At 41.8% G+C, this 26,842-nt stretch overlaps 2 protein-coding genes across 2 annotated transcripts; both read left to right on the top strand.

The window, feature by feature from the left end:
* Nucleotides 1–620: 620 nt before the first annotated feature.
* On the top strand, nt 621–6,065 carry MYCBP (MYC binding protein). The gene is made up of 5 exons (XM_082296473.1): nt 621–687; nt 887–959; nt 2,697–2,745; nt 3,512–3,641; nt 5,965–6,065. The coding sequence occupies exons 1-5, from the start codon at nt 673–675 to the stop codon at nt 6,007–6,009; spliced, it is 312 nt and encodes a 103-aa protein (XP_082152599.1). The 5' UTR covers nt 621–672; the 3' UTR covers nt 6,010–6,065.
* Nucleotides 6,066–8,076: 2,011 nt separating this feature from the next.
* Nucleotides 8,077–19,973, top strand: RRAGC (Ras related GTP binding C). Its single transcript, XM_082296472.1, has 7 exons — nt 8,077–8,358; nt 11,840–12,043; nt 12,723–12,922; nt 13,780–13,894; nt 15,367–15,509; nt 16,671–16,819; nt 17,338–19,973. The coding sequence occupies exons 1-7, from the start codon at nt 8,092–8,094 to the stop codon at nt 17,487–17,489; spliced, it is 1,230 nt and encodes a 409-aa protein (XP_082152598.1). The 5' UTR covers nt 8,077–8,091; the 3' UTR covers nt 17,490–19,973.
* Nucleotides 19,974–26,842: the final 6,869 nt, after the last annotated feature.

Raw genomic sequence — 26,842 nt, 5'->3', positions numbered from 1 at the left:
TTTTTTAAAACAGGCTAAGGCAAAAGACTTTTCTTTTGATGCGAAGATTTCACCACCTATCACTCTTTCACTACTCTCGGGTAGGCACCTCTGCAGGTGCTGCTTGCTGCAACTTTCTCCTGTGATTTCAGTCAGTTGCAACTACTGCTCCAGCGACCAGCAGGACAGCTCGCCGCTCCGACCGAACACCGCGGCAGCCGCCGCTCGGAGACACGGCGGCCCCGAGCCCCGCTCACGGCCGCGCTCCGTCGCCCTACGGTCCGGATGATTCCTGCTGCGTCAGCTCGCCTTCTCACCGGGGAGCTCCGGGGGCGTGTGTGGCGGCGTCCCCCGGCCAGCGAGCGGCACAGCCCTTGCAGGCAGAGTTGAGATCCGGAACCGTCGGGTCTGAAATGCCGTTCTGTCCCCGGCCAGGACAGCAGGGCACAGCGGGACAAGTGCCAGAGCCGCGCAACAAAGGGGGCACAGCGCCGGCTTCGGCTTCCCCTTGGGCAACGAGCGGAACGGTGAGAACGCCCTCAGGACAGCGAGAGCAGCGCGCGGGGTCTCGCGCGCGGGGCGAGGCCGAGGGCGTTGCTGCTGCCCCGTCGCTCTGGTAACTGAGGGGAAGCGCTCGCGCCGTTAAAGCGCAGAGCGCAGGCGCGCGGCTGGGGCAGGCGTGGTGCGGGTTAGATGGCGCACTACAAGGTAGGGGGGAGCGCGCCGGCGTGGGCGCGGTGCCGCTCTCTGTGCCGGCTGCGCGGAGCGGCAGGCCGCGGACCGACACCGGCTCGGCCCTTCGTGCCGCCTCCGCGGCGGAGAGCGGGACCGGCCTGGGCCAAAGGGCCGCCTCCGCAGTCGAGGCGGGGCGCCCCGCCGATCTGACCGTGTGGGCGTCCTCCCTCAGGCCGCGGACTCTAAGCGGGAGCAGTTCCGCCAGTACTTGGAGAAGTCGGGAGTGCTGGACATGCTCACCAAGGGTAAGTCTCCGGCTCGCGTCGCACCGCCCGAGGGGCCAGCGGGCGCTCTTCGGGGGCGTTGCGGGCCGGTGCCGGTCCTCTCAGGGTATTCCGATCCCGCGGAGCATCTGCCGCCGTGCACGGCAGTGTTGTGATCGTCCCTTGGGCTGCCTTGCCGCTCTCCATTGGCTTCCCGCCTCGCCTCGCCGATCGCTTTTTCTCCTCAGTCGGCGAGGCGGCCGGCAGAAGAACTCGCCTGGAAAATTTGGTGCGGCGTGGCCTGGAAATGGAGTCCGAGCTGGGCGGCGAGGCGGTGCACGCTGGGAGAGGGCAGAGGGCCTCTGGAAACGTGCCCTGTGAGCTGCAAACCGTTCATTCCTCGCACGTTCATCGTGTGGGGGTCGATTGTCAGAGGTGCGTGTAGAACAGGAAGGCGGTTCCTTTCCCCGTACGTGGTGTATTGGAGACCTCTCTTCCTTGACCAAAGTGCTTCTTTCAGTGCGTGCTTTTTGGTTAATTTCTTTTCTTTCAATGCGTGCTTTTCATTAAGTTCTGGGGACTGTTATTCTGCCAGAGCTCTACAGAGGAAGTCAATGCTTGAGACGAAATAACAACAAATGTTATCTTAAGAAAACTTTGTTTGTTTAATACCCTTTCTTCGGTGGAGCTTAGTGCTTTTTCTAAAATTAATGAAACTAAGTTCTGGAATAATGACTCCATATCAGACTGGGGAAAATGATGATGCTGAACTTGACACATGTGACTTGGCATCTTTGAAATCCTTCTAAAGTTTTTTTGAGAACCTTCCAATAGTATGTGGCAAAAATCTGTCAATATTTCAGTTAATATTGAAAAAATTAATATTCTGTTAATGTTGAAAATATGCTGTTTAAAGAGGGAGCAGCAGATCTAGGATGTCAAGCAAATAGCTGCTGCACTAAGACTCTTGGCCTGGTGTGTGAGTACCGTTTGATTTTTCAATCCCAATCCCATCCTATGGGATGGTGAAACAATTCTTCCAAGCAGAGAGGCATCCTAATTTTGCTTTTAACTTAGGAGGTACTTAGCTTAAAACCAATTTGGCTGAGTAGTTCAGATATCTGAAACTGGCACATTGCCCCTGTGGGGAGCAGGGAGTGGTTATGTTTGGGAACTTTCTGGGTATTCATGTGACTGAGTTTCCAGTTATGTTGCCATGTGTACGGCTAGTTTTATTTAAGTTGTTGGGGTATTGCTGCTTTTATCTGGCGTTTTTGGCCATTAGAGCCCCCATCCATAAAGATTATCCGTGTCACCTAGTCTACTGACAGTAGCCAGTTAGTTTTGTAACTGTGGATGTTCAATAGAGGTTTGCTCTTACGCAGAAAGTTACAGAACTGCTGATGTCTTGTGGTTCAAAGATGTAGCTTAAGTAGAAGTTCTATGAACAATATAGCTAAAATTTCAGTCTTACGGATGAAAGCTATTTTAGGGTGCATGTGTCATATATAAAAATTGTTCAGGCCATTTTGTGTTCTGTGCTAGAATAGCCAAAGACTATGTGGGGTTAGGGATCAAGAAAACTCTATTTAGCTGTTACTAAGTAGAATGCTCTGTCCCCTTCTGTACAGCAAACCTGTTGCTTATGTAAAAGTATACAGGTGAAAATCTTGTTAAATGGAAAAATGCAACTTGTATGCTTTCTGACTGCTGGTATGTGTTTTAAAAACTTAGAGTTGCATGAGCTTCTTGCAATTATTGAATATTTTCTATTTGCAGTGTTGGTAGCCTTATATGAAGAACCAGAGAAACCAGATAGTGCACTGGAGTATCCTTTTTCTTTGCTGTGATTTATTTATTGAGACTTCATGCACAGTACTGCTTCTGACTCATGAGTGAACTGGATAGGCTCATTTTGAAGCCTTGCATTGAGAATAAGACTTTATTGATGCATTTTGCCTAATAATTGCCCTTTCACAAGCTAAGAGTCTGACGTGATGCAAGAGAACTGAGTATTTCAGTATGCCAGCAATTATGAAGCTGAGTTACAGTCCATTACAGAGTGTTGTAGACCTGCAGCATTAGATTTGAGTACCTACAGTGGCTAAGGGTTCTGAAGTTTGCTTCTTCACACTTCCTTTTTTTTGTAGGGTGTTTTGGTTTTTTTGGGTTTTTTTTGTGTGTTTTTTTTTTTTTTTTTTTTTAATACAGGAAGAAGGGGTGAATTAACATATTTTGTTTCTTGCTGTTTTTAAGTAGCCTCCATTTTTGGGAATTGCTCTTTTTTTCGTTATTTCTTTTAATTCTTCGAAACTTCTGCATTTAAGAAGAGAAAGGAAAAGAAGGGGGTAGTAACACATAAGAATTTGTACTGATATCTTGGTTTTATCTGTTTGATTTTAAGGAATATAGCTATGAATTTGAAAAGCTCTCTTACTTTGGTAACTTTTTTTCCGTAGGATGAAAAGCACTGTAGTAATCTCAATGGTTAACTGCAATTCTAGTCATGTGTACTGCAGTGTTAACTTCAACATGGGTGTTAAAACTAAAATATGGTTATATAACTCAAGAAATACTTAACATCAAAATATCAGTTTTCTGAAGCATCATCTGGGAGCTTCAGCTCCTGAGAATCCGGAAATAGAGGCACTTCGCTTGGAAGTGGCAGAGATGAAAGAAAAATATGAAGCTGTGATGGAAGAAAATAAAAAACTGAAAATCAAGGTAAAAGTCTACTTGGTGTTCCTCTATAGTTCCATATTATACAACAACAAAAAAATTTTAATACTTAAAATAGAACTAACCTTCTTCCATTAGAGTAACTGATAAATGTTGTTGCATTGTTTAGCCTCATGACTGAGACATGCTGATAGAATTCATTGTAGTAAAGATTATTATTTGTTATGGAACACTTCTTATAGAATATAACATGAAATATTTCTAAACTAGAGATTTTATTTATTTAGGGAAAGTCTGTTACCAAGCCTAATACGTTGTCATTCAGTCTTGTCTGGATATGTTTAAATTGTCTGATATTATGTAGCTCATGCTTTCAGGACAGTTTTGAAAAGCAAGTAAGGTAATGTATCCATTATAAAGGCTTTCAAAAGGCAAATTGAAGGAGGAATATTATATATTACTTTGTGTCACTTGGCACAGACTTACACATGTCAGGATCTTATACAGGCACTTAGATCCGTGTGGAGCAATAATTTGTGCTTTTACCTAAAATGACCCTGGTACTTACCTGCAACAACAGTGAATCTGAAGTGCTAGCTAGGGCAGGGCCATTCTTTAATGTGTCTGCAGGCTGAGAGAGCTCTGAGGTGTGAACAGCTTCCTAACAACACTGAAGAAGGAAACCCGTGAGATGCTTAATATGCTAGTAGCCTCTGTGCCACCACAGGTTTCCATGCATTTGTTGAAAGAGGATGGTGGCCATTACATGTGAATACCCCTGAATTTTTTACTGGGAGACAACCACCTCGCTTTAGTTCTGTGAGAATATGTTCTTGGTCATTATCCCTTTGTATTTCTTGCCCAGACTGCTGTCTTGCTGTCCTAGTAATTCCACTTCTTCCCCGTTACCCATTATGAGTCCTCAGCTACATTTGTTATTTCTTACTAGGAAATATGGCAAAGAACAGAATTTAGGCAGAGTAGCAATAGACCAGCCACTTGTTTTAGCAGACTTAAAAATGCAACTGATAGTAAGTAGAAGATGAGAGCAGAGTAATCTGGGCCTTTGTTTAAAGAAGTCTTTTCAAGAAGTCAAAACTTGGTGCAGGAAAGTAAGCCTTTCTGTAATCATGGGTTCATTTGTGCTTCCATGTTCTTTATTCTTTAAATGATAACTCCTTCTTTACGTATTTTCCAGTATTAGTGGGTTTTGTTTTTTCCCCTTCTTTCCTCTGTAATGTAATGTCCATCATTCTGACATACTGTGGAAGTTCACACAGGGAGAACATGTGTGAGAGATGCACGGAGAACACCACTATTTAGCTTTCTTGTAGCAGTCCTCTAACATAAAATACATGCCTTTATCTGTGCATTTATTGGTAACTACTGTTGCATTCATCTGAAGATGTCTTTTTCCTTACCTTTATTACGCAGAATGTCAGATATTTGTGTGTGTGTGGTGGGAGGAGGACAGGAAGTCAACAGTTAGGCCCTTGGTGGAAAAGAAAATGTGACTGTTGTGTACTAGTCATCTGTTGTAGTAAAATCTACAACAATGAAAAAAAATGTTTTTAGTGGTTCTTGTTAGCAGCAGAGTGATTGCTGCGATTTACTGTTGCTGGTAGGAAGGAACACATCGATATTTTAGTTTATTTTTAATTTTATTCTTTTAAAATTTAATTTATTTGTATGTACTTTGTTTATTTTTAACCCACTCTGCAGTTTGCAGAGGGGAGGAATCTTAATTGAGTAAACTGAACCAGCATATTTCTGAGAGATGCCCCTATTCTTGAACTGTTTTTGAAGCTTGAACTTATCTTCAGTGCCACTGAGGTCAAGTGAACACCTTCGTATCTGTATTTGGTAGTAACTTTACAAGTAAAGGTTATATTTAAGTGCATAGTTGCCCAGGCTATACTCTCCAGAAAGCATAATGGAAGCTAGAATGATTGCAAGAAATCATTGGGTTGGATACTATTGCAATGAGAATGACTGACTGTTTCATTTAATCATATTTCAGTGAAAGCCTATAGGACACTAGTCACTATCAACTGCTATTAAGATGAGAAGTACTTAATACTGCTAGAATAAGAAACAGCAAAAAGTTAAGGGCAAGACATATGTGCTTCAAGGTGCATTTAAAATCCACCTTGTTATGGCTACATGGTTATACAGTGTGAGAAATGGATGTTTTGGGAGAAGGGTTACTTTATTGCCTGACTTGAAAATGGACTTGCATAAAGATGAGTGAGTTAAAATGCACAAAGTAAATGGAACGAGTCCAGACCACACATTTTCCTACACTTCTTAGTATAAAGTGTTACATGGAATATTGCGACTAACTAAATTGCTTTCTTTAAATCCACAGCTGGCTCAATATGAACCACCTCAAGATGAGAAGCATGGTGAATAAGAGTAGTTTTTCCTTTAATGCCTTGACTTAATAAAGGGCTTCCTGAGAAATTGGTCTTTTGTGTGTGTGTGTGAGCTCTGCATTGTCTACTTTGTTCCTTCATCATCTTCAAGAAAGAATGCATTACCATGAGCATGCAGATGCTATGGCAACTGCTGAGTTAAGCATACCTGGCCAGCGTTCTTGCTTTCTGTGTTTAAGAAAAGATGACAGTTATGATTAACTTTTAGATAAGTGTGCTTGCCAACTTTGTGTAATTTTCACATCATGGTCAATGGTCCTGTTGAACTGCTGATCTGTCTGTTTGTTTTCTTTTGTTTTCTTTTAATTGAAAGGGATGACATGACACTGATGGACCAACTGTAAATTAAAACAGGACCTTCAAATTACTTTCTCTGTTTGTACTCAGCACTGAGGTGAGACTTGTGCTGAAGCTGATTAGGGTAATTCTCTACTCAGAGGGGCATAAAATGAGCAAGTATAGTTAAGTGATGGATTTAGCACAATGTTGAAATGCAGTACCTACTGAACTTACACCTTAATTTGCACAAGGTGTAACTCCTCCCATGCAGTTCATGCCTCTGCTCCTATTTCAGAGACTGAGCTTTGGGAATTGATCCAGGTATTGCCCGTGCAGTTCTGAACATAATACAAAATTCTTACTTGTAATGAAAATCCCGTGTAATAAGAGTGGCACATGTAAGACTACAGTGTGAAGAGTTCTGCTTTCTGATTCATCTAACAGGGAAAATAAAATCCAAGCCGGGTGGCATGTGACTTGTGATCATTAATTTTGCCTATGTTCTCTCTCCCCTTTTCCTGAGTTGGTTTCATGACTCTTCTGAAATGCAAAGTAGACCTTTATTAAAAAAAAAAAAGAGTGATAATATTTTAAAGAGCTGCATTTGTTTCCTACTCTAAAACTAGGTACTTTAAAGGACAGCTGATGACAGGAAAAATAAAGGAAGGGGGAAATGAAATGCAGTTATCTTATGTATTAGATGTATTGGCTGTTAGTCTGCAAAACCCATCTTAAAAATAAGGAAGCTAAACTATCTTGAAAATGTGGTAGGATGGATCAGATCTTTGGTTAGTCATTGTAATCAAGGGCCAGTGAGTGTAATAATTGCTTACCTTACTATTGTATCTATTGACCTAAACAGACCAGAAGAGAGGCAAATGAAGGGAAGATGCTGTTCTTAGTCTGTAAAGCATTCATTAGGAAAAAACCACCCTGAACCAACAAACCAAAGCCAAATGAAAAAAAAAAAATTCCCAACCTCTGGAACAAAGGACAGAAGAAAGCTCACTTGAATGTAAGATAAACAATAGCCCTAGCATTAAGTTACACCATGTGGAAGTAGGGAGAGGTTAATGCTGTGGGAAAGGTATTATACAGCTGAACATGTTTCTGGGTAATGTGACTGACATGTCTTGCTAAAGAAAGCAGCAAGGCAGGTACAGGTGTTAGTCGAGCCCATCACAGGCCATGGACTCCTGACTTGAGCTGCCAGGGAAGTAATGCAAACTTAGTTTTCAAAACTGTATTTGCTTCCCTCTGAAAGCACTTGGATCTTGTGAACCTTAAATTAGGATTGTGATGAAATAAAAAAATGTGTTAAAACTTCAGTTTGTTTTTACCAGGGCTGCTAGAAGAAAATTAATGACTGTTTAATGAAGAATCTTGCTTTGCGAAATCTCCCGTGTCCCGGCTGACGGCTGGGTTTGCACTGTGAGCGAAGCAGGAGGGGCGGGACCTGCGGCCTCTCTCCAGAGCAGGGCCAGGGCGCTGGCGTGCCGCGTGCTGGCTGCACCGAGCGCGCAGCGCGCCTCTGGGTGCCCGGTGCCGCCGCTCCACCAGAGCCGTGCGCGCCCCGCCTCTCCCGCTCACGTGCGGTAGCGCCGTCAGATGACTCTGGTCGTCTGACCGGAGCCATCCTGCCTCGCTGCTTTCCTGAGCCAATCGGCGGCACGGAGCTTGACAGCGGCCAATCGGGGACAGGCTGGGCCGTGTCGGGTTGGGTTGGGCGAGCAGAAGGAGGCCCCGGAACGGGCGCTGTCGGGTGGCGGGCTTGGGCGGACATGGCGCTGCAGTTCGGCGGGGCGGGCGGGCCAGGCACAGCCGAGGAACCGGCGTTGGTGGGGGGGAGCTTCGGGGCTGCGGATTCGTTCCCCAAGGACTTCGGCTACGGGGAGGAGGAGGAGGAGGCGGAGCTGGAGGGAGGCCCAGGGCCCGGTGGGCCCGGGGGCGGCGCGGGCGGGCCTGGCGGCGGCGCGGGCGGGGCAGACTCCAAGCCGCGGATTCTGCTCATGGGGCTGCGGCGCAGCGGGAAGTCTTCCATCCAGAAGGTGAGGGGCAGCCGGCGGCTCCCCGCCTCTGCCTGCCGCGCTGCCTCTCTGGCGCCGAGCTGGTACTCCCTGCTGTGCTGCTGTTCGGGCAATTTCTCCTTTTTATTGTGGGCCCATGTGGCGAAGTTGGAGCGACGGGAGCCTCCTGCTTAAAGACGTTTACTTTCCAGAATGGACTCTGATCATCTGCCCTAGAGAGGAAGGTTGTGTAGCGTAGGTTATATAGCCTTTGTATTTCTTCACTTTTAAGGCTTCAGAAGTAAAAAGTGAAGATACTGGGGTGAAATTTATCATGAGGTATTTTCTTACGTGGTACAGGTGTGTGGTGTTTAGCTGTGCTTCCACTTCGAAGAAGACTTGAGCTGTTGTTCTGCCCTTGGATGCTTTGAAAGAGACTGCTGCTTTTGTGTGAGCAGAAAGACAGCCTCTGGTTTTCATTAGTCTGCTAGACAGAGTAAACGAGAGTCACTTGTCAAGGAGGAAATACAACAGTTTCAGTGCCTTAGGTTTGTTGGTAGCTTTGTGAAGTCACTAGTGTTTCTTAATAAAAATAAGACAAAACTGACTATTTTCATTTGCCACATAGCTCAGTAGAATTGTAGCACTCAGAACAATCCTTGTTCCTCAGTGAGAATTTTATGTTTGCGGTCCCTCTTGTGAACTTTTTAGGTGATACTTTTATGGGAAGATGTTACTAGTGAAATGCGTGAGTCTCAGCTCTAGACTTAAGGGCCTCAAATTTGCTTCAGATGCAAGTGTGAAAACCTACAGCCATTTCTATAAAGGTTTTGTGCAGAGAAGCCTTTTTGGACTTTGCAGTATAGCAGGTATGAATCTGCTTCTTTTAGCAATCTTATGCAGACTGCTTGGTAATCCATAGACTGCAGTAAAGCAATGAGTTCTATGCTGATTTCAGACTCTTGTTAGTGAGAAATCTTTTCCATGGTGCTATGTGGAAATACAGTGGCAGACTGGACTGTTGTTGCTTTGTAGCCTTATCAGTTATTCCCCATTATTTAGGTCAAATGCTCCCACTGTATGTGCAAATGTAATGCGTTCACTGAAGGCCTTTTTCGAAGTCCTTTTAGTCATGTGAATGGTATTTGTTGAAGACTCTTAGAGATCTTACTGTAGTATCCACTCTTGAAAACAGTGCATCCTAAAAGCTAGAGGAAGACAGGAACTCCAAATTGCAGATAGATTTTAAGATGTTACAAGTCTGTATACAGATGTAGCTTTTGGACATTTTTATGGCCAGGTTTGGTAGTCTTCAGTTCTTTTGAGGGCCTATTCCAGTAGTCGTATAAGAGATAGTGTCATGTTGAATATGCAATAAGAGGACATAGAATTTATCTTTTGCCAGTCAGTTACTAATCTTGCTTAGGAATTAGAAGCTGTGATTCTGATACCTAGGGGCTCATTGTGATGCTGCCTGAGCAAACTCTAATATCAAGAAATTTCTTATTAACAGCATCCCTGCTCTTAAATCTCTCTAGTTCAAAAATGGCCATAACTAGACCCAGCCCTTCTATCTGGGCAGTAGCTGTTGATCCCCTTGCCAGAAAATAGGGGTATGTGCAAGATAAACACTGTACTGGGGAAAGTATTGGCTTCGTGATTATCTAGAAATTTCTGTGAAAAACATGAATTAATAAATCATTGCATGCTTCTGTTGAGAGCAGTATTTACAGGAGACCTCTCGCAAAAGAAAAAAACTACGACCCTAGGGAGGGACTCTTTTTCCTTAGGACAGTTGGGTTTTCCGTACTGCCGTAACCTGTGAATCTTCAGTAGCAGCAGGTAGATTTTGGGAATGCAGTGATTGCTTCAGTTCATAAATAAATTTTTGTGCAGACTTGCATAACTGGACTTACTGTACTGATATAATAGGAAACTGGAGAGAGTTCTGGTGGAGAACATCAATCTGATGAAATGTGCTACTTTGGGAAAAAAGGAAAAAGGAGGTGACAGTGTTGCTTCCCAGAGAGTATCAGCTTTAAACTGAATTTACTAATTCTGGCTTGCTCTTGTGGGAGATGCTCAGTTCCAAAAGAAATGTTGATTTCAGAATCCTTTAAAACTATGCTGCAAACCCAGAAGAATGCAGTACAGCTGCTATGTATATTCTGTTCATTCTTCTCCATACAAATGTCCTGCTGTTTAAAACCTTATTTAGACCGTGGCCTCCTAAGATGTTTGCCCCAAGGAAATAAATTCTTTCCCTTGGCCTTAAAAATGTAGGCTGAAGTATTAGTTTGAACCTTACTAAACAATCCATTAACTGTACTGGGTATGGAGCTGTTTGTCTTGGAAGTTTTTTGACAGTTTGCTGCACCAGGTCTCTAATGGATGATTTCTGTAACTGTATGAAACATGTGAAGAAACCAAAATTATCAAGGTTGCAGTCCCTATTATGAAGTTTTTAGGTTTACCAAGTGCTGTATATGAAACTTCTTTATTTTTGCAGTCCTAGTGTTTGACTGCATTATTTGGAGTACGTTGTTTGGAGTAACTTTTATATTGTCCAGTTGAGTTACATTAGCACAATGTTCACTGTTGACACTGACTGCTTTTGCTAAAGGCTGCTTTGCTGTGGAGTTACATGCTAGTTCTGTACAAGGAAAGGCTAAAATCCCAGTGGAGCTTTTTGAGTTCTAGCAGTGAGTATGGCTGTCATCCTGCAGCTAAACTGTTTACCATCTAGTGTGAAATCTTTCATCCTTTCTTTAGTGAACTTTCACAGGAAGTTTCACCTGCATATGAGGAAGTATTTATTTATTTTACTGTGTGGGTGACTGAGCCCTGGAGCAGGCTACCCCGAGAGGGTGTGGAGTCTCCCTCACTGGAGCTACTCAAGAGCCGTCTGCATGCAATCCTGTGTCACGTGTTCTGGGATGACCCTGCTTGAGCAGGGAGGTTGGATCAGATGACCCCACTACGGTCCCTTCCAGCCTTACCCATTCTGTGACTCTCTACTCAAAAGGAATTGTTAATAGATGGCAAACTACCTAGCTATTCGGATCTCTGAAACAGAGATGTTATTTTTGTACACTTCTATTGTAGTTTAGGAACCATCTGATTATATTGTGTTACAACACCTGACACCGGACTAAAAGTGAAATTTCCTTTAGGAATTTCTAAGACTGGAAAGGAAAGGTTCTTAAAAGCTTGCAATTATTTCATTAACTGGCTTTATACCAGATCTGAATATAACAGAATTGAAAACACTGTGCTAGCCTTGCAGGGAAAGAAAGAGTAACTTGGACGTCTGTGTCTTCAGCCAGTAGTGTTATTTGGACTTGTGAAAATGTTTAACTGTATTCAGTTGCTTGGTTCTTTTAGGGGGTAGGTAATTTTCTTACCTAATGCAGGAAGCTATTTCAGAATGGATAAATCTATTTGTAGAATTCCAATCACAAATCTTTCACTAATCTCTTCTAATAAGGTAAAATCTAGACTATTATTTGTGTTCTTTTAACAGGTGGTGTTTCACAAAATGTCTCCCAATGAGACTCTGTTCTTGGAAAGTACCAACAAAATCTACAAGGATGATATTTCCAACAGTTCATTTGTGAACTTCCAGATATGGGATTTTCCTGGACAGATGGACTTTTTTGATCCAACATTTGATTATGAGATGATCTTCAGAGGAACAGGTGCTCTAATATATGTTATTGATGCCCAGGTAAATACAAATCATGAGGAAGCTTTACTTTTGCTTTTTTTTGCAAAAGGAATGATTGAGAGGCCTGTCATTTATATTCATTTATATTTTTAGATAGGTTTGTAAGACTTTTGCTGTGTATGAAGAGATGTATTGGCAATCTTACTTTTGGTGTGTGGTTTTATTTTGGTAAAGTGATTGGAACATATGCTACTGGTGGAGAGAGGAAAAGGACTCATACTCTGAACTTACACGTTCTGCAATAATAGCGAGAACCTGCTCGGTTAGGTGGTCTGAATTATCCCTTTTTTCTGCTGTGGAGTTCAAATAATAACAGCCCACTTCTGACCTCAGTTTCTAGTATTGGTACTACTGGGTATCTGGTAGCTTCTAATAAACCTAGGAATTGCTCCATGGGCGCTTACCTGGTTATTTGGACCATCTTGGAGATCACTGCTGCCTTGTGCTGAAGTGTAACCCACCTTTTGCTCTGAAGTCTAGTTTTGTGTAGCTGAGCCTTGAGCTAATGAACCTTAACTGACATAAAGAATCTAAGCTGCTAGGATTTATGATGTGTCAAGGTATTTTCTTCTCCTAACAGAAGTGAAGTTCTTGCACTGAAATATTTTGTCTTTGTGCAGAATGGAATAGTTATCAGACAGAAACTTTGTCATTCATTCCTGCCAAAACTGATTTACAGGATGACTACATGGAAGCTTTAACAAGACTCCACATTACAGTTTCAAAAGCCTACAAGGTCAACCCAGAAATGAACTTTGAAGTTTTTATTCATAAAGTTGATGGTTTATCAGATGACCATAAAATAGAAACTCAGAGGGATATTCATCAGAGGGCTAATGATGATCTTACGGATGCTGGGCTTGAAAAACTTCACCTTAGGTGAGTTAAAGACTCTGGCATATGTGATTCTACTGTTGCTGATATGCATACAGATTAAAGGCTTTTAGATGTAATACTGGAACTGGAGCAAGGTCTGGGTAGTTTCTTAATATTGAGCCAACTTGTGTTAATAAAATAACACCTCTGAATTTATGGACAAACCTCAGCTGTTAGGCTGACTAAAAAAAGGCAGGCTACTTTATCAGATTCCAATCAACAGATTTATTCATACTTGGTGATAATTCAAAGTCTTTCTTATTCAGCGTAACAGGCCAAATTTGTACATGTAGGCTGGAGGGGCAGGGAAAAGAAAGGGGAAGCTCTCTGCCTTCTAGTCCTGACTTGCACTGACTTTTCAGTGTGATTGGTTCTAAAAGCTCAGTCTGTTACTTGAGATTTGGCTCACTTTAAGGTATCTTCTACAGACACCTTTAAAACAAGCTATCTTTTCTCTAGTTTTATTGTTCTTTTGATTCTTGTGGAGCCAGTATCTCTTGATGTTAGTGTGAACAAAGTGGAAGGCCAGGAACGGGACTTGAAGAAATCTAATCAAGTATTTTTACACCTTTGCGATAAGCATTCTGTGGGCTAAGTGTGTTCTAACAATGTTCAAATTTTTATCTTTGGTCTCCCATCTCTCGAGGATGGAGAAAATCTGCTTAATGTGTACTCCAGCTACTCAGAACTTAGATTCTTTGTGCAGTGTCCAGACATATTTGTGATTAAGGCATCCCAGGCAAAATAGCAGGCCTGAATGTTAGAAAACATAACTTTACATTTCTACTGCAATTCTGAAATACTCTTGAATCTTCTTTTTCTTTTTTTTATTCTCTCTTTGCCCTCTCTCCTCATCTCAGCTTTTATTTGACCAGTATCTATGACCATTCAATATTTGAAGCCTTCAGTAAAGTGGTACAGAAGCTCATTCCGCAACTGCCAACCCTGGAAAATCTACTTAATATCTTCATATCAGTAAGTGTTCATCTAACGGAACTTTGAGTGAAATATGCAGAATGGTAAATCAAGTCCTTCTGCCAAAGATTGCTGGCTAGACCTGCCCTTTGAGAGATTTTGGTGGCACTCATGTAGGTGTACTATGCTGACTTGGTTTTCTATATTAAAAGCTCTTTACCACAGCTAAATTGTACTGGTGTGTGCTTTGTGGGGTTTCTCTAAATATTGATAAAGTGTAGTTTGCCTGGTGATACAGAAGTTTCCTGCCAGCAGGGTCTACTGATTACTTTGCAAGGCACTTAGTAGTCTAATGAAGCTGTACTGGCAAGAGACTTTTTTGATAATATGAACTTGGCCTTGAACTTAGCTGTCTAATTTCATATGATCTGTGAGACTTTTGCCCTTATTCTTTTAGTGTTTGCATTTCTTATGGAATTAGTGTCATAGAAAGTTGCTGCTCTATACTTTTAATCAAATAAAATATCACCCTAGAGACAAGACAGTCTCATATAAGTTGTCTATGAGGCTGCTGCCGGCATGTGGACAACAAAGAAAAAACCATTTATATCCAAGAGGAGATGTACACTTAGACATGTTGCCTCACGCTACCATATAATGCTTGTTTGCTGTGTTTGGTAGAGGACTAAAATAACCTGGCCCGGTAGATAAAGGGCATATTGACCTTGCTCTCAGTACCATGAGGATGTGGAGTGTAATCCTGATGCCAGAAGGACTGTCTGTATGTCCTCAGGACACTCTCCTGGGTATTCAGACTAGGTAGGAAGAAGAGGTAAGGAATGCTTCTGGTGCATAAATAGAATAGAAACTTTGCCAGTAGTGTGTATGTGGTAGTTTGAACTTCAGAAGAAGGCTTCTGAACTTTGTATGAGCACATGCACTTTGCCAAAGTGCTCAGTTCAAATGGTACTGTGCTTTTCCATACTCATAACTTCATAATGTGGTACTTTTCATGGATTTTTAAGTTCAGAAGCTGACTTAGTTGCTCTGCAGGTTAAACTGCATGGCAAATGCTTCACACAGAAATTGAATTGCCAAGACACTACCAGCATAAAATTTAAGTGTCAGCATACCACTATGAAATATCTTGTCTCTGAGCCCAATGCCTTAGGTGGATGTGAGTTATGACTCTTCTGGAATTAATAGAAGCACAGAAAAGGTAAATTGCTGAATATGGATTCTGGAAGCATAGTAAAATGTAACCTTAACAATGATCAGTTAAATAATAAACTAAAAAGAACTGTAACAGAGTCCCCAGTTTTGTCAGCTATGTGATGTTGATATGTACGATGGCAACAAGGGTATTGTATTTATAAAGTATATGCTCTAAATCTTGAATGTCTTAAGCCTCTAAATTGCTTATATTTAAACCATTTTCTGCTACTAAGAATGTGAAAATGTATGAATTCTACTTGAGATTTTAAAAATTCAGTTATTTTAACAATTCATCCAAATTCTTTCTCTTTCTGAAGAACTCAGGCATTGAAAAAGCTTTTCTCTTCGATGTAGTCAGCAAAATCTACATTGCAACAGACAGTTCCCCTGTGGACATGCAGTCATATGAGTTGTGCTGTGACATGATTGATGTAGTGATAGATGTTTCCTGTATATATGGGTAAGTGATGAATAATCTTAGGAAAAAAAAGTCTTCAGAAGTTGTAGAATAGGTTGCAAACTGTGTAAGTGGTGCTGGCTTTGTCATGCAGCAAAATGCTATCAATTGGTCTTTAGAGCACATTGGTTTTGTAAGTAACTAAAACAAGTCCAAATGATTTGGCAGCATTTATACTTGGTTTGTTTCCCTCCACTCATGACCCTAGACAGCTATCTAACATTTGTAGAAGTTGTGTTTCATATAAAATATGAATACTGCTGTGTCTTGTTTGGCATGGTGGATGCAAGTATATAAATACCTGCAAATGACTGGGGTCAATAGCATGCTATAGCTCGTAAGTGTAACTTGGCGGTGACATTGTTTTGAGACTTGCTGCAGTCTGAACAGAATAATGTTTGCAAGGTCAACTCATCTCCTGCTGACTTTCTATGAGGGATGCGTACAGTGTTTATATCTCACAATTTACAGCAGAATTATACTTCACACTGGATTTTTGAAGTGGTTCTGAAGAAGTGGTAACTTATCTTAGAACTGTGGTTGTAGCCTGGAAAATGCAGTGCTACCAAGAAAATACCACAGCATTTAATGGTCTGTCTCCTAATGGGTTGATCCACAGCTGTATAACTGTTTGGTTTGGGGTTTTTTTCAGGAGTGCTTAGGATTAACTTGTGATACATTGTTTGCTTCTATAGTAATTTAACACTAATCACTTGAAGATAGAGAACAGCATGCTCATCTTTTCTTGTAAATGCAGGCTGGTTTAGCTTAAGACCAAAAAGTGTCCTGTTCCGTGTTGCATCCTCTGCCCCAGCCTCACTAAGGAAGCCTTTGTATTCATTTACCAAAAATAATTTCACTGAGATGTCACTCCATTGACATCAAAAGAATGCACACTGGTAGCTTGCTCTTACTGTCTATCGTAGATGAGCAGTTATCTGATGAAGGCCTCTGCTCTGCTTAGATCTAGCTTTCCTGAGAAACTTAAGGTCTGATAATGGTCTTACTCACTGATAGTATTAAGACCTCCACTGCAGGTTCTCCATTTGCTTAATGTTCAATATGAGTAATACTCTTCTAACTGTATTTAACAGCTATTTGTCTCGGAAGTCACGTATGTATGCCTATTTAGATTATGCCTTGGGTTAACTTGTTCTTTTTTAGGTTAAAAGAAGATGGCACTGGAAGTGCTTATGATAAAGAGTCAATGGCAATTATCAAGCTCAATAACACAACAGTCCTGTACTTAAAGGAAGTAACAAAGTTTTTGGCATTAGTTTGCATTCTTAGAGAAGAGAGTTTTGAGCGCAAAGGTAAGGACCTCCCTGCCATTGAACAGCTTTTATCTAATATTTTTATGAGCTGTAAAATATTAATATGACTTTACAAGTCGGTTTGATTTTCAGTGACTCAATTTGTGTAATTTCTTATGGGAGGAATTTTTTTATTTCTTGGAGATAGACATAATGAGGTCTTATTTTTAAATTTGTGGATCATCACTTTAATCAATGTCCTCCTGCCAAAATGACTTGTGTAGCTAATGTGAGCTCTGTCACTACCATCTGTTCTAGTGGAATCAGTAGTATGGAGTAATGGTTCCCTTACCTACTGCTTGATCATAAATATACACCTTGCATTCCAAATGAGTACCTTGTTTTCAAAAAAACTGAGACAGTCCAAATAAATACTAGCATCAGTAAAACTCTGTTAAATCTTCTGAGTCCAAGTTCATACTAAATAAGTAGCAAAACTGGTTAAATTTTGTATTGATTTTGAAGCTCTGTTTACACAAATATGCCAGTCTGAACAGAGTTTTTCCTCTCCTTGACAGGTTTGATAGACTACAATTTTCATTGCTTCCGCAAAGCCATTCATGAAGTTTTTGAAGTAGGTGTTGCCTCCCACAGGATCTGCAACCATCAATCGAGCACCTCAAATATGAAAGCAGTGACTCACAATGGCACACCTAGGAATGCAGTCTAGAGGAAAGCTAAAGACCTTGGATATACTTGTCAGCTCTTCACTCCAAAGTTTTGTGGAACAAGAGAAGAGTAGTCTGAAAGCCTGAAGTATGTTTCAGAGGAGAAGAGCGGTCCTAACTGTGGAACAGCAGATTGTAACTCATGTTGGGCAACTGAAACCACTGTGAAAATACTTTGAGGCCAGTGGAGTTAGAAATACCAGTTTGAAATCAGCTATATTGCAAATGCAGTAGGTTTTCAGTTTGGAGTCCTCTTTTAACAGTCTTTGTCTGACTGATTGCTTGGTCAAAACTTACAAACAATTGAGTTGAGTTTTGTGTGAAACACTGAATAGTCACTTGCTTAACTTTTAAATTTTTTTAAAAAATTAATCTGTAGAATATCCTCTTTTGCTTAAGTTTACGTCCTGTCACGCAAAAAAAAAAAAAAATTGGTGTTATTAAGGCTTGTGAAACTCAGGCTTTTTGCTTGCTGAGGCCAGTCTCACAAATCATTCCATTAAGTAGTTCTTGCTGGTGTGCTCATAGTTCTCATGAATTCTGTGCTTGTTAAGTGGATGCAAGATAGAGCTCTGTTCTAGTGATCATGTGTTTGTTTAGAGAACTGACCTGGAGCGCCATTTTAAGAGATTGTGATACTTTGCTTTCAGACCACACTTCTTGGTATGTCGCCTTTGATGGAAGGGAAGGATTAAAATCAGAAATAAACTACCTGTTCTCTTTTGCAAAAAAATGGATGTCATAAATATGTGTGATTAATCCTATTCATGAAACAGCTGCATGGCTAACTAAACTGAAATGTTTGCCATCTGTTGGAATAAAGCAACCACTTTCAGCTATTCCCAAGCAAAGAAATGACAAAGTTACTGACTTTTGATGGTGGATTTTTCTCCACTCTCTGACTGATAATCAAAACAATTCCTAGCAAAATGTCTGAGGGTGTTATCTGTGCATGACAATTAAGTTCACTGTGCCATAATTTACTAATAGTACTGGACTTTGAAAGTACACTGATTCTGTACTATGACAAACACCTTCTTGTTTATTGCTGTGCAATCTGACTAGTGATTTTTCTGATTTTGTGAATTCTGCTGACCTTCATACTACGGGCAGTATATCTGAAGTCTTTAATTTACTGATATTAGTACTGCAGATGTCATACTGTACACCAGCCTCGCTGTGCAGTAAGCCCAGCCAGTGGCCCATAAAGACCTTGCCTCCTTTTACCTGTCCCTATGTGTGTGTAGGTGTTGCAAAGCCACTGGACCAACTACACAAGTCCCACTATAAAAGTTCCTGCAAGAAGAACTAATTGAAGTGATCCCCACAACTGGTGTATTTATGTGGTCAGAAATAACCATGAGATTGCTTCTGTGCTTATAGAATGCAATTCCATTGAACTATGTAAAAATGAATATACTTGCAGTAACATTGGGGTGTATGCACATACTGCGTAGATGTTTTTTTTACAGCAGGAAACTGGAATTCAAGTGCTCTAGGTCTGTTCTCTTAAATCTAGGCTGAGCCCCTTTTTGCTAATGAAACTGCAGAGCTTTTTTTAAGGAAGTGCTGCAAGCTCATAAGATTGTTTTGTACTTTGCAACCACTATCACAGTTCAGATTCTAAAGGTAAGAGGAGAAGTAACTGGCAAAATAACAGGAAGAAAGAATCTCCATTTGTGCAGTGAGTTTTCCATGTTTTAAGTACATGCATATGTTCTCTTTCTTTTCACCTACTACAGGATTTTGTGCTAATAAAATGAAAAAAAAAAAGTCAAACTGTAACACTATTATTCTTGTGTTTATAGAGAAAAGTCTGTAAAGGCCTATGTGGTTAAGCAAACTTTTAAAAGCTATGTTATCTTTATGGTATACTTAAAAAAAGTTAAATACCACATTCCCATTTAGTCAGCCTTAGCTTTTCCTCTTGATTAAAGGCTGACTCAAAATTGAATACTCAATTTTCAGGCAATGACTTTAGACAGTAAAGGCATATAAGTGATAGAGTGACTTGTCCTTTTCATTAATAGTGAGCTTTAGACTCTGTTCTGACATTCTGCCTTCTGGTGGGCATGTTGTGGTGTTTTGATTTGTTGGGTTTTTTTTGGTAATTCACCTTTTTCTTGAATGGTTGCATCTACTAAAGGGAAATGGTAGCATCTCAAAAAACAATACTGTCGTTTTCACTATTACCTGCACAATATTAGCTTTAAAAGTTAAATTTGTCTCTAGTATGGAGTACAGTATTTCTTTAGTTTACTGGAACTAGTCTTCTGAACTAAGTCAGATGCTGTTATACAAGGAGAGTGTTACTAACCTGTTGCTGCTTTAGTGAGACAGTTTTTGGCTTCTGAAATTTTTATGGTGCCAAGAAGGTGGAAGGATAGGAATAAGGTTTTATTTTCTCCCTTGTGAAGGAACTTGTCTTTCCTTCCTGTGGTGACCCGTGGCAGGGAGAGATCCTGTTAGAGAAAAGGGAAAGCAGTATCACAGTATCTCCAATAAAAGAGCTGAAATTGTAGAGAAAACCATAAATTTGGGCTTCACCTTTCTGCCTTTTTTTTTTCCTTTTTCCTCCTCTGAACCTGTTGTGGTGTGGATGTTCTGCAATTTTTTTTGCAAACAACTAAGAACATGTCCTTTTAAGGAGAAAAACAGTGCTGACAGGGGAGGGAATAGGGAAAATGGTAACCCACCTGCCAAGAGAAGGAATAAAATTTCTTTCTGTTGATGCTCTAAAGCTAGGGTGGAAATAAATCCCCATAGACCGATATCTATAGAGCAGGTACTTGTTTATTGCAGCGCTGGTGGTGAGGGGGATTTTTCCTCTTAACTCACCCACCTTTGTCAAGTGCTGTGGTATATTTATACAGTAAATTTTGCTTAATGTTGCTATGTCATTACAGCATCATCACATATGTGCTGGAACTAACTTATATAGCATGATCTCATGGTTATCAGATAATTCTTTGCACTGCGCATGCAATTCCCCAATTTGGGGGTCTTCGGGGGTCTTTGATGAAGGCTTCTAAAGTCTTCTTCACACTTGAACTTTTCAACTTTGTCTTCGGGGCACGTGCAGTTATGATGCTCTTTGGTCCATCTCGTCTTAACTGGCCTAAATTCTTTGTTTTGTGGCTAATTGGTTTTGGCTTGCCAATTTCTCATTAGTACTACACTTATCTATCTCTAAAACTATACACTTGGTAAGTTGTTTTTGTTTTTTTCTGTCTCTTTTTCTGTATTCTGCATACAAGCAACTAGTTACTATATACTAGCCATTACATTGTATAAAAAAGTTATTAATATCAGATTATATGGGTATCAAAAATTATGATTCAGGTTATATAACCATCAGGTTATAGGTATAGAAGTTATGATTCAGGCTACATAAGTAAAAGCTATGATTCAGGCTATATATGTATAGAAAGCTATGCTTCAGGTTATATTGATAGAAGTCATGATTTAGGTTATATTGATATTAAGGTTACATAGATAACCCAAGCTACATAAGCACTTTCTTACTTTGACCTAAGTTATATAGACATCACTGTTGAAGAATAAAGCAATCCCTTGCAAGGTACCTTTCAAAGCTTTGCATTGTTTGGCACCGGGGAGCTGCTGATGACTGGCTGAATTTCCCGCTGACAATTACACCAGCTGTAGCACAGGAGAGGGATGGAGGGAAAAGCCAAACCTGGGAAGAGGGGGCATGAGTAACCAAAGGTGGTATCTCTCTGCTGTCCTGAAGGTCTAAATACGCCCATCGTTTGGCTGGAAGACAGAGCCGTCTTTCTCCCCTCTCAGACCTCCCCAAAAATCCCTCCTCACTGAGTCTCTTGCTCTGTACCTCACGGACAGCTGTCCGCGTGGGCCTGCACAGAGCGGGATCCTGCCTTCACGCAGCGGGAAGCGAAGCGTGGGGGGAAGCTCTGGTCGGCTGGCGGCCTGCGGCGAACGCCTCCCGCCGAAGCGCCCAGTGCGGCTGCTGCCAGAGTGCCGCCCGTCGGCTGCGGCTGGCGCAGCCGCGGCTGGCCCGGAGCACCGGTCTCCTCCGCCGCGGCGGCCCCAGGCAACGCAGGTCGCCCATGTGGGGCCGGAGCGGAGTTTAGCTCGGCCGCTGCTGTTGCTGTGCGTGGTGGCGCGGGCGGGTTCTGGGCAGGCTCGGGGCGAGCGGCCGCGGCGGGTGGGCTCAAGACCGGCGACCCTTGGCCGTCACTTACCTGAGGTAAAACGCCCACGGAAGCTCTGCGTGTTGGCGCTTGTACCGGCGTGGCCCGAAGTGCCGGAGGCTGGGAATACGCCGTCTGGCCCTGGCATTGACTGCTGTGACTTGGGAGTTGTCGGTCAGTCGGAGCGAGTACGGCCGGACACCTGTGAGTGCGTGGTCTTTTCTCATTTAGGAAAGATTTTGTGTTCCCTTTGGTGCGGAATAGCGGGTTTGAGTTTTGGGCTTTGAGCACCCACTCGTGGTAAGACGGCGCTGTGGTAACGTGTCTGCAAGAAGACTTCAAAAATGCGTTTCCACTGACTCCTGCTGCTGTGCATATGGCCATCTTCTCCCCTCCTTTCCTTATCTTGCTATGCTTTGCCTTCCCAGCACTGTTTTCTACCCTGACAGTTGTGGGAACGGGTAGCAGAAGAAACATAGCCTTTAAAACAAGAGTTCTAGAGGTGCCTTTTCTGAATGCTTGTCTTTTTTGAGGTTTAGATTTGGTAAAAATCTCTTGCACTGTCTGTATAAACAAGCTGGACATGGGCCTTCAGGGGATACTAATTAAGTTTGCTTATGATACTAAATTTGGAGGAGATGTCAACTCCCCCAAGGCAGAGGCCCTGCATCAAGATCTTGACAAATTAGAGGATGGGGCACTCACCAACTGGGTGAAATGCAACAACGTATCGGATTTTGCACCTGGGACGGGTAACCCTGGACATCCAGACTGGGAAACAAAAGGCTGGAAAGTGAAAGTTGCTGCTCATAATATATAGTTAAATCTGTAATTAACTAACAAAATGTTTTAAAAACATTTTACCCTACGACATAACAAAGATACAGGGAATAATGTTTCAAAAACATTAAAAATTGTGTTTAACTAGGAACTGACAACTGTTCAGGAAATGTAGTTGAATGAGCATGATGCCTTAGGTTTTAACTTTCATATTTTTCAAATCCTGTACTGCCTAGTGCATAACTCTGAAGTGTTGTGTGGCCTCTTAACTACTGTTCTCTCATGCTGGTTAGACATAACAAAGCCTCTCTAGGTCTGCTTTCCAAGGCACTTTGATTGTCCCAGGCCCCAAAATGTGTAAACTAAAAGCCTTTAAAGAGGAGGGGCAAACTTGGGGTAATTAAATCATTAACTGGAGTTATAATTGGAGAATTAACCCTGATATGCAAATGGACCAAACTTATAAAAATGTGAAGAACCTGTGACGCAGTGTCCATCTTGGGTGTAGCCTTTTGACTGCCCAGGGTGTACCTTTGAAGGGCCTTCAAATAAATGCCTACTTTTATTCTCTTATTCTTGTCTATCCTCTGTTTTCAGGTAGCCACTTCAAGGCATCAAGCATATGGTGAAAAATTTCTTTGCATTGTTTAAAAAAGGATCTATAAATTATGCTTAACCAGGGCCCAACAGATGTTCAAGAAAATGTAACCAAATAGGTAATGCCTTTCTAAGTATAAAGGGTATATATCACTTAAAATAAATAAGCAGCCAATCAACAAGCAACCTTCAAAGCTGTGAAGCAGGCCATCCAAGATGATAGGAAAATAACACCAGAAAGAATCAGCTTTGCAATTTGAATACAAGATAACAGAGACTGAGCGTGTGACCAGAAGAAGTAAACAACCACTATAGAGACTGTGTTCTTGAATCTTCAATCAGTAAATAGCAGCAAAACACCATAAATGACAGCAAATGAATAACTATGGAAATAGGTGTATTTAAGTAAAATATATCCAAAACCTGTCATGAATATGTAATAACCTTTGTAAATATAAACTACTTGAAGTCACTATTTCAAGGGGAGCACTCATAGAAGGAAAATCCCCAGTGCTTCCCTGGGGCCTCTAATAAAGAACGCCTGCTTAAAGCTGATCAAATCTCGGTGTAGAATTGTTTCTTTGTTTCAAAGGGGACCTGGGAGTCCTTGGTTGATGGCAAATCAAACGTGAGTCAACAGTGCCCTGGCAGCCAGAAGGGGGCCACTCGTGTCCTGGGGGGCATCAGGCCATCACTGGATGGGTGAGGGAGGGGATTGTCCTGCTTGGCTCTGGACTGGGGTGGCCTCACCTCAGGGGCTATTAGAAAATGTCCAAGAGGAGGGCTATGAAAATGGTGAAGGGTCTAGAGGTGAAACCGTATGAGGTGTAGCAGAGGTTACTTGGCTTCCTCAACTGGAGAAGGGGAGATTGAGGCCAGACCTCATTAGGGTCTGCAGCTTGTGACAAGGTGCAGCAGAGGGACATCTCCAATCTCTGCTCTCTTTCACCAGGGACAGGATCTGGGGGAATGGCTGGAGCTGTGTCAGGGGAGGGTTAGGCTCAATATTAGGAAAAGATTCTTCACCCAAAGGGTGGCTGGTCACTGGAATGGGCTCCCCAGGGCAGTGATCATGACCCCAACCCTGCTAGAGCTCAAGAGAGCATTTGGACAATGCGTTTGGACAGAGGGTGGGATTGTTGAGGTGTCCTGTGCAGCACAGGAGTTGGACTTTGATTATCCTTGTGGGTCCCTTCCAACTCAGGTTATTCTATGATTCTATAAATAGGATTTTGTCCTCCTGTCTATTCATTCAAGCAGAGAGTAAATGTTCTTTTTTGACCAAGATCCATTGTGTTAGGAATTTCTCATTTGTGTTATGAGCAGAGAATTTTTCCATATCTAGAACTATTATTATATTTCCTTATTTTCAGTATAAGTGTTCACTCATTTTTGCAACCACGTGATATCCTTTTTACCTTCAATGTTTGTGCCGGTTTGAGACAAATTTGGAGAAAAATATCCTGATAGAAAGCAGGTTACAACCACCCCTGCCCCACCAGGTTTGGGAAAAAAAATTTCCTTGGATGAAAGTGAAGGAAAAAACCCCTATTTATTTAACAAACAGGGAAAAGAATAATAATGCTAAATAAAACCTCTCACTGTGGAGAGAAACGTGGGAAGATTTCAGTCCTTTCTGTGGGTGTGGTCTCTCTCTCTCTCCCCCTTTCTTCTCTGGAGCTGGATTCAACGTAGGCCCCTCCAGGCCTTGGTGGGAAGCTCTCCCAGTGAGTCCTGGTGTTCTCAACAGTTCCAGAAGAGAAGAAGAAGAAACCGAAGTCCCAGGGAAAAAAAAAAGTTATTTAACTCTCGGTCTCTCTCTGGAGAAAACTGAGCTGAAAGCTGGCTGAAAAGCAAGCAGGGTGGTTCCTCTGCTCTGCCGCAGAAGCAGCTACCTCTGTGTCCTTGAACACAAACTGCTTTGAAAAGTCCACTCTTTTTTTTCTTTCTCTTGCACCCAGTTTTAAAGACACAGGCACAAAATTAATTTCTGGGTGTAGAGCGGCGATAGGGGATATAGTCATAAAGTCATATAGTCATAAAGTCACCCCAAGACAATATTTATTCTTGCCATGTGAATGGACCATCAAAAGGGAGGTACAGAGATTACAGAGCCAAACTATTTTTGATAATGGCTGATGGTATGAAGAAGGAGAGGGGCATGAAGCTGCAGCATGGGCAGTTCAGATTTATGTAGCAATGGGGAACAAAGGTACATGGACCTCCTTGCTTGCTCCAAAGAAGGTCATTTTTATTGCAACAAACCAAGGCTCTGAACTTAAGCAAAATAAGCATGCATTGGCTGACTGCCACTGCTGTGTCCTTCATCCCTCCAACCACCTCCTTGATCACGTAGTGTCCACACATCTCACCAATCAGTCACTGCCCCACGCATGAGGCGACCACATGCCAGCCATGCAACTTGTTCTCTAGTTACGGCTGAACCTTTCCCAGAGTGCTTTTTGGTGAACAAGAGTGAACAGAAGTGAACAGGATTTAACAAAGGTGAAAAAGGTTTTTCTTATCTCCCACAGATTTAGATAGTAAGTAAAAAGGTCTTCATTGTGAGAAGGTGATGCAGTACTTGAAACAGGTTACCTAAAGAGTTGTGGGTCTCCATCCTCACGTGTTTTCAAGTTTCAGCTGGGAAAACCTAGGGCTGACCTGACCTAGTGTTTGTGAAAGTTTTGAGAAGGTGGTTAGACATCATGACATTCAGGAGTTCCATACATCCAACAGTTCTCTGAGGCTGCAAAATATTTTTACCTCTGCTAGTATAAGTAACACAGGATACCTTTTCTAAATTGCGGCTTATGTGCAATTCAAAATAAAGTATCACTGAAGAGAGATCAGTGGCAGGGCCACCAGGCATAGATGTGTGGTTTGTAGCATGCACTGTGTTTAAAAGTAATGAAATGTTTGGGTTTTTTTTCTCAAAGTGTTTTAGTATTATTCTCCAAGGAGCAAGCAAATGTTTGATTACTGTTAGGAATAGAGCTTTCTATTAATGTTAACATTGTACAGGATTAAGCAGTAAAGGCAAAATAAAGAATATACAATATTTTTAAAATTAAAGACAAAATAAAGTGTACATCTGAATCTTTATATCTATTTCTTTACATGCTAACTGCACTTATATCTGGATTTAAGAATTGGCACACTTCACTGCTCCTGAGCTTTGAAGCTGTATGTTGCTGCCCAGTTTGGTCTTAATGTGTGAAGAAGTATCTCTTAAGCATGATTGTGGAAGGTATCTTTTCAGCTTTTTACGGGCTAAGCTAGTGGTTTAATGCCTTAGAAAGCCTTGAGCAGCCTAGAGAGGTAGCACGGGCAATTTAGCACTTTAGTAGCTCTAAAATCGGTACCTGCATCAGCTGCAAAGCAAATACCATCAGCAGAAGCAAAGAGGGAGGAATATAGCTCCCTGCTCGCTCAATTTCCTGCAGTTAGAAGCTTTCAAAACAGACAGCAAGAGATGTTCACAGGAAAGTAGCTGAGCCAAGAGAGAGCAGGGCCTCCCCTCGATCGTCTCTTTTATTAGGAGAAGGGGAAAGGGGAGGACTGGGGGCGGACCCGAGGTGACCAGCCAATCAGACACTGCTAAAGAGTTTGAGTTACATTTGGTTTTGCCCGCGCTTAGAACAAAGGAGCTCGGAGCACATGGCAGGAGCTAGTGTCTTTGGGAGGGGGAGGGGAAGCTCAGAACAGGCAGCAACACATGATACCTATTTCTTTGGTTTTAATTAACTCTGAATTAACCCTAGCTTGTTTTCTGTGTGCATTTTAAAACCCATGTTAATATGGTG

The sequence above is a fragment of the Coloeus monedula genome, assembly GCF_965178545.1.
Source record: "Coloeus monedula genome assembly, chromosome: 24".
NCBI classification, from domain to species: domain Eukaryota; kingdom Metazoa; phylum Chordata; class Aves; order Passeriformes; family Corvidae; genus Coloeus; species Coloeus monedula.
The sequence above is the reverse complement of the archived record's forward strand: the minus strand, read 5'-3'. Positions and strand labels throughout refer to the sequence as shown.